This window comes from Salmo salar, unplaced genomic scaffold, assembly GCF_905237065.1.
Source record: "Salmo salar unplaced genomic scaffold, Ssal_v3.1, whole genome shotgun sequence".
Classification (NCBI taxonomy): Eukaryota; Metazoa; Chordata; class Actinopteri; order Salmoniformes; family Salmonidae; genus Salmo; species Salmo salar.
In genome coordinates, this window is record NW_025550412.1 from 56,360 (window position 1) to 64,562 (window position 8,203).

An 8,203-nucleotide genomic window follows, 5' to 3' on the forward strand; every position below is an offset into this window, starting at 1 on the left:
GACTCATCTGAAGGTAACCCATACAAATGAATGGAAGTATGGAGATATATATAGATATTAAACCTTCATCTGAAGGTAATCCATACAAATGAATGGTAGTATGGGGTCTGATACCATGGAGACAGCTAGTCTAACTGGGGTCTGATACCATGGAGACAGCTAGTCTAACTGTGGTCTGATACCATGGAGACAGCTAGTCTAACCTGTTAGGGCTAGGGGGCAGTATTGACACGGCTGGATAAAAAACGTACCCGATTTAATCTGGTTACTACTCCTGCCCAGAAACTAAAATATGCATATAATTATTGCCTTTGGATAGAAAACACCCTAAAGTTTCTAAAACTGTTTGAATGGTGTCTGTGAGTATAACAGAACTCATATGGCAGGCCAAAACCTGAGAAGATTCCATGCAGGAAGTGGCCTGTCTGACAATTTCTTGCCCTTCTTGATTATCTCTATCCATTACAGAGGATCTCTGCTGTTACGTGACACTTCCTACGGCTCCCATGGACTCTCAGAAGGCGGCAAAAAGCTGAATCGTGGCTTTGCAGGCTCTGGTTGAAAAAAGTAGCGCGTTTGGGTAGTGGCTGGTCACAGTACTGTGAGACTCAGGCGCGTGCCCGCGTCAACAGAATGCTTTGTTTTCTTTTGTCTGTTTACCTAAACGCAGATTCCCGGTCGGAATATTATCGCTTTTTTACGAGAAAAATGGCATAAAAATGGATTTTAAACAGCGGTTGACATGCTTCGAAGTACGGTAATGGAATATTTAGAATTTTTTTGTCACGAATTGCGCCATGCTCGTGACCCTGATTTACACTTTGGATAGTGTCTTGAACGCACGAACAAAACGCCGCTGTTTGGATATAACGATGGATTATTTTGGACCAAACCAACATTTGTTATTGAAGTAGCAGTCCTGGGAGTGCATTCTGACGAAGAACATCAAAGGTAATCAAACTTTTGTAATAGTAAATCGGAGTTTGGTCAGGGCTAAACTTGGTCGGTGTCTAAATGGCTAGCCGTGATGGCTGGGCTATGTACTCAGAATATTGCAAAATGTGCTTTCACCGAAAAGCAATTTTAAAATCGGATACCTCGATTGCACAAAGGAGTTCTGTATCTATAATTCTTAAAATAATTGTTGTGCTTTTTGTGAACGTTTATCGTGAGTAATTTAGTAAATTCACCGGAGGTTTGCGGGGGGTATGCTAGTTCTGAACATCACATGCTAAGTAAAAAGCTGGTTTTTGATATAAATATGAACTTGATTGAACAAAACATGCATGTATTGTATAACATAATGTCCTAGGTGTGTCATCTGATGAAGATCATCAAAGGTTAGTGCTGCATTTAGCTGTCTTCTGGGGTTTTGTGACATTATATGCTAGCTTGAAAAATGGGTGTCTGATTATTTCTGGCTGGGTACTCTGCTGACATAATCTAATGTTTTGCTTTCGTTGTAAAGCCTTTTTGAAATCGGACAGTGTGGTTAGATTAACGAGAGTCTTGTCTTTAAAATGGTGTAAAATAGTCATATGTTTGAGAAATTGAAGTAATAGCATTTCTAAGGTATTTGAAAATCGCGCCACGGGATTACACTGGCTGTTGCGTAGGTGGGACGATTTCGTCCCGCCTAGCCCAGAGAGGCTAACTGGGGTCTGATACCATGGAGACAGCTAGTCTAACACCATGGAGACAGCTAGTCTAACACCATGGAGACAGCTATTCTAACTGGGGTCTGATACCATCGAGACAGCTAGTCTTACCGGGGTCTGATACCATGGAGACAGCTAGTCTAACTGGGGTCTGATACCATCGAGACAGCTAGTCTAACTGCGGTCTGATACCATGGAGACAGCTAGTCTAACTGGGGTCTGATACCACGGAGACAGCTAGTCTAACTGGGGTCTGATACCATGGAGACAGCTAGTCTAACTGGGGTCTGATACCATCGAGACAGCTAGTCTAACTGCGGTCTGATACCATGGAGACAGCTAGTCTAACTGGGGTCTGATACCACGGAGACAGCTAGTCTAACTGGGGTCTGATACCATGGAGACAGCTAGTCTTACTGGGGTCTGATACCATCTAGACAGCTAGTCTAACTGGGGTCTGATACCATCTAGACAGCTAGTCTTACTGGGGTCTGATACCATGGAGACAGCTAGTCTAACTGGGGTCTGATACCATCTAGACAGCTAGTCTTACTGGGGTCTGATACCATGGAGACAGCTAGTCTTACTGGGGTCTGATACCATGGCAACAGCTAGTCTTACTGGGGTCTGATGCCATGGAGACAGCTAATCTAACTGGGGTCTGATGCCATGGAGACAGCTACTCTTACTGGGGTCCGACATATAATGAAAATACATTACAGACAGAAGACTTTACAATTTACTTACACTTAAATACCAGGTTTGCTGTTCACCTGCGCTAAAAAGATGGGAGTTCCATGCCGGGGCGGCAGCGTAGCCTAGTGGTTAGCGCGTTGGATTTGTAACCTGAAAGGTTTTAAGTTCAAATCCCCCAGCTGACAAGGTACAAATCTGGAAGCCAATTCTAGATTTAACTTTGGATTGGAGATGTTTGATGTGAGTCTGGAAGGAGAGTTTACAGTCTAACCAGACACCTAGGTATTTGTAGTTGTCCACATATTCTAAGTCAGAACCATCCAGAGTAGTGATGCTGGACGGGCGGGCAGGTGCAGGCAGCGATCGGTTGAAGAGCATGCATTTAGTTTTACTAAATAGTTTTACTACTACATTAAGCATCTCCAATCCAAATCTAGAATAGGCTTCCTATTTCGCAACAAAGCATCCTTCACTCAAATTGCAAAAATCACTGAAGTATGGCCTATTTATTGCCTTACCATACATGAAGGGCACTTTTCGGCATTTGCTGTATGATCGATGAGAATCTCCATATTGCAAATGTACGGACCCTTACTAGATGTCCGTGACTGGTTTTTAAAATTTGCCGATGGCGTCGGGCCGTGTACCAGGGCAAGATCTTCCGGGAAGTCATCAAATAAAGTCTCACGAACATTCGGTTTCCGTTTTATAAAATGTTAAAATTTTGTCCCGGTAAATTCCACCAGATGGCGAATGGAATCTTATTGCAAATATACAAATATCACCAATCACGACATGGCAATTTCTCCTAAATGGAAAAGACTTCACAGACGAAACTTGGTGAGCGTAGGTTTGGCCTAATGGGTTGTTAGCCCAGAAACAAGATGGCGTCGATGCTTTTTGAGTTAAGACCATTTCTCTGGGATGAAAGGTCAAAAACGAAAATAGAGCGCTAATTTGACCACTTCACGTCAAAGTACATGAACCTACGGTGTCAGGAAAAAAAGAACTAGCCATTTATTTATCGTAAATTACGAGAAATAGTACAATGTACAATTGGTGATGCTCAAAGAAATTTTATTTTTTCAAAAAAGTTACAGATCCAGTTGCAGCATGTTCAGACGAATCCGTTAAGGTGGGTTTCGGAGCTCTGTGAGATTTCTGTGATTTTCTGTGATTTTCTGTGATTTTCTGTGATTTTCTGAAATCACACACATTCAACCCTCTGTAAATCAGTCAGTTCTTAACATAAAGATTTAAAACTCATAATTCTGTAAGAACCTACCCCATGGAGGATATGTGTTCACTTTCAGCTTCCTGTGTCAACCGGAAGTGCCTTAAATTGGGGTCATTCTGGCTGTTTCGAAGGGTTAAAAAGGTCAGATCTTTTCAAAACTTCATATGTGTGATTAGGCAACCCTCATGAACTGCAAATCAGTCATTTCTCCCAACAGATGTCAAAGAAAAGCTCTCTCTCTCACACACACACACACACACACACACACACACACACACACACACACACACACACACACACACACACACACACACACACACACACACGAACACAGCAAGGATGGAGTGACAGAGTGCGGTACTTAAAGACACACAGAGCCTGCAATGGCATTACCATTATCTCTAGGCTGTGCCGAGTTCAACGAGACGCCCCGCTTGACCGTAGCTCGCTCTGAGCGCAGCGACGGTGAAAAAAGTAGCCTGCAATGGCATCACCATAATATCTAGGCCGTGCCGAGTTCAACGAGATGCCCCGCTTGACCGTAGCTCGCTCTGAGCACAGCGACCGTGAAAAAAAGTAGGCCCAAAATGAAGCCTGGCCCTAAATTTTAGGTGATTTTGGGTGACAGCGGGAGAACCGTTAGGGTTAGAAGCACAATTCAACCTCAGGAACGTTCCTGAGGTCCTCCCGATCTGTGCAAGCCTAACCTTGACCTTGACCGTGTGGCATTAACCTGTTGGGGATAGGGGGCAGTATTTGCACGGCCGGATAAAAAACGTACCCGATTTAATCTGGTTACTACTCCTGCCCAGTAACTAGAATATGCATATAATTATTGGCTTTGGATAGAAAACACCCTCAAGTTTCTATAACTGTTTGAATGATGTCTGTGAGTATAACAGAACTCATATGGCAGGCCAAAACCTTGAGAAGATTTCATGCAGGAAGTACTGCCCCCTATCCTAAACAGGTTAAATTGGGGTCATAGGGGCTGTTTCGAAGGGTTAAAAAGGTAACATCTTTTCAAAACTTCATGTGTGTGACACTCCTAGGACATTATGTTATACAATACATGCATGTTTTGTTCAATGAAGTTCATATTTATATCAAAAACCAGCTTTTTATATTAGCATGTGCTGTTCAGAACTAGCATACACACCAAAAACTTCCGATGAATTTACTAAATTACTCTTGATAAACGTTTACAAAATACATAACAATTATTTTAAGAATTATAGATACAGATCTCCTTTATGCAATCGCGGTGTCAGATTTTAAAATAGCTTTTCGGCAAAAGCACATTTCGCAATATTCTGAGTAGATAGCTCGCTATCACGGGCTGGCTAATTTGACACCCACCAAGTTTGGCGTTCACTAAATCAGAATTACTATAAGAAAAATTGGATTACCTTTGCTGTTCTTCGTCAGAATGCACTCCCAGGACTTCTACTTCAACAACAAATGTTGTTCTGGTTCAAAATAATCCATAGTTATGTTCAAATATCCTCCGTTTTGTTCGTGCGTTCAGGTCACTATTCGAACGGTGACGTGCGGGCGCGTATCGTGACAAAACATTTCAAAATGTTCCTTTACCTTACTTAGAAGCAAACGCTGTTTAAAATCAATTTCCTCATAAAATAGCGATAATATTCAAACCGGACGATGTTGTTTTCATTCAAACAGGTGAAGAAAAACATGGAGTACTGTCGTGCGCGTGCATCTCCAGGCTCTGAGCCACTAGGCTGTCCACTCACAAACAGAGCTGCTGAACCCTGCCCAGAGACTGCAGAGATCTCAGTCCACTTTCTGGCACCTTCAGAGAGCCTATGGAAGCCTTAGAAATTGTCACGTTACAGCAGAGATACTGTATTTTCGATAGAGATAACCTTAAAGGACCAGAAATGGTCAGACAGGGCACTTCCTGTATGGAATCTTCTCAGGTTTTGGCCTGCCATATGAGTTCTGTTATACTCACAGACACCATTCAAACAGTTTCAGAAACTTTAGAGGCTTTTTATCCAAATCTACTAATTATATGCATATTCTAGTTTCTGGGCAAGAATAGTGACCAGATTAATAAGGGCACGTTTTTTCCACCCGGCCGTGAAAATACTGCCCCCTATCCATATCAGGTTAAAGCTAGTGAAGGAGATAAGTTTTTCCAGTTTTAGAGATTTTTGTAGTTCGTTCCAATCATTGTCAGCAGAGAACTGGAAGGAGAGGCGGCCAAAGGAGGAATTGGCTTTGGGGGTGACCAGAGAGATATACCTGCTGGAGCGCGTGCTAGTGATCGGTTGAAGAGCATGCATTTAGTTTTACTTGTATTTAGGAGCAGTTGGAGACCACGGAAGGAGAGTTGTATGGCATTGAAGCTCGTCTGGAGGGTAGTTAGCACAGTGTCCAAAGAAGGGCCAGACGTATACAGAATGGTGTCGTCTGCGTAGAGGTGGATCAGAGACTCACCAGCAGCAAGAGCGGCATCGTTGATGTATACAGAGAAAAGAGTCGGCCCGAGAATTGAACCCTGTGGCACCCCCATAGAGACTGCCAGAGGTCCGGACAACAGGCCCTCCGATTTGACACACTGAACTCTATCAGAGAAGTAGTTGGTGAACCAGGCGAGGCAGTCATTTGAGAAACCAAGGCTGTTGAGTCTGCCGATGAGGATGTGGTGATTGACAGAGTCGAAAGCTTTGGCCAGGTCAATGAAAACAGCAGCACAGTATTGTTTCTTATCGATGGCGGTTAAGATATCGTTTATGACCTTGAGCGTGGCTGAGGTGTTAAACTATACAGATATTACACCATACAGATATTAAACCACACAGATATTAAACTATACAGATATTAAACCATATAGATATTAAACTATATAGATATTAAACTATACAGATATTAAACCAGATAATCACAGAGTATAAGACAGATGTGCTCCATCTCACCTGCCGCGACACACAGACAAAGAGAGAGAGAGAGAGAGAGAGAGAGAGAGAGAGAGAGAGAGAGAGAGAGGGGGGGGAGAGAGAGAGAGACAGAGAGAGAGAGAGAGAGAGAGAGAGAGAGAGAGAGAGAGACAGAGAGAGAGAGTACTTACAGAGCTGCCAGCAGAGTGGTGTCAGTTCTCTCATGTCTTGATGCTGAGTGAGACTCTGTAATCTCCAGTTATAGACTTATAGACCCTCCTCCTCCTCCTTCCTGTTCTGACACACTGAGACCCTGACCCCCCTAGAGGAGGAAACAGTAGACTACTAACAGAGTAGCCAGCAGAGTGGTGTGAGTTCTGAGTGAGACTGATCTCCAGTTATAGACAGTACTCCTCCTCCTTCCTGTTCTGACCACACACTAGGCCCTGCAGATGACGTGATGAAACCGAGGAAGAGAGACTAGATTATTTTGTCTATACTTCCTCTACCGCTGTATATTTCTTCATTGCCACTTCTCCCACCTCTGGGTCATGTCCGTTAAACTGTGTTATTCTGAGAGGATTGACCTCAAAACCCCTACTATCAGTCACTACTGTATATCTGAGAGGATTGACCTCTAACCCCTACTATCAGTCACTACTGTAGATCTGAGAGGATTGACCTCTAACCCCTACTATCAGTCACTACTGTAGATCTGAGAGGATTGACCCCTAACCCCTACTATCAGCCACTATTATAGGGAGGAGGAGCTAAAGGCTTGAGAGTCTAGGGAGTAGGGTCTAGAGAGTAGGGTCTAGGGAGTAGGGTCTAGGGAGTAGGGTCTAGGGAGTAGGGTCTAGGGAGTAGGGTGTAGGGGTTAGGGTCTAGGGAGTAGGGTCTAGGGAGTAGGGTCTAGGGAGTAGGGTCTAGGGAGTAGGGTGTAGGGGTTAGGGTCTAGGGAGTAGGGTGTAGGGGTTAGGGTCTAGGGAGTAGGGTCTAGGGAGTAGGGTCTAGGGAGTAGGGTCTAGGGAGTAGGGTGTAGGGGTTAGGGGCTAGGGAGTAGGGTCTAGGGAGTAGGGTCTAGGGAGTAGGGTCTAGGGAGTAGGGTCTATGGAGTAGGGTCTAGGGAGTAGGGTCTAGGGGTTAGGGTCTAGGGAGTAGGGGCTAGGGAGTAGGGTCTAGGGAGTAGGGTCTAGGGAGTAGGGTCTAGGGAGTAGGGTCTATGGAGTAGGGTGTAGGGGTTAGGGGATAGGGAGTAGGGTCTAGGGAGTAGGGTCTAGGGTGTAGGGTCTAGGGAGTAGAGGCTAGGGAGTAGGGTCTAGGGAGTAGGGTCTAGGGAGTAGGGTGTAGGGAGTAGGGTCTAGGGAGTAGGGTCTAGGGAGTAGGGTCTAGGGAGTAGGGTCTAGGGAGTAGGGTGTAGGGGTTAGGGGCTAGGGAGTAGGGTCTAGGGAGTAGGGTCTAGGGAGTAGGGTCTAGGGAGTAGGGTCTAGGGGCTAGGGAGTAGGGTCTAGGGAGTAGGGTCTAGGGAGTAGGGTCTAGGGAGTAGGGTCTAGGGTGTAGGGTCTAGGGGTTAGGGTCTAGGGAGTAGGGTCTAGGGAGTAGGGTCTAGAGAGTAGGGTCTAGGGAGTAGGGTCTAGGGAGTAGGGTCTAGGGAGTAGGGTCTAGGGAGTAGGGTCTAGGGGTTAGGGTCTAGGGAGTAGGGTCTAGGG

At 44.8% G+C, this 8,203-nt stretch overlaps 1 protein-coding gene across 1 annotated transcript in view; it reads right to left on the bottom strand.

Annotated features, from left to right (window-relative positions):
- LOC123724039 (low affinity immunoglobulin gamma Fc region receptor II-b) overlaps positions 1-6,890 on the bottom strand; it is a 28,908-nt gene extending 22,018 nt beyond the window's left edge. Inside the window, exon 1 of the mRNA XM_045713769.1 lies at positions 6,686-6,890. Coding sequence (XP_045569725.1) covers positions 6,686-6,719 — 34 coding nt within the window. The 5' untranslated portion in view covers positions 6,720-6,890. The remainder of the gene's footprint in view (positions 1-6,685) is intronic.
- Between the last annotated feature and the right edge of the window lie 1,313 nt (positions 6,891-8,203).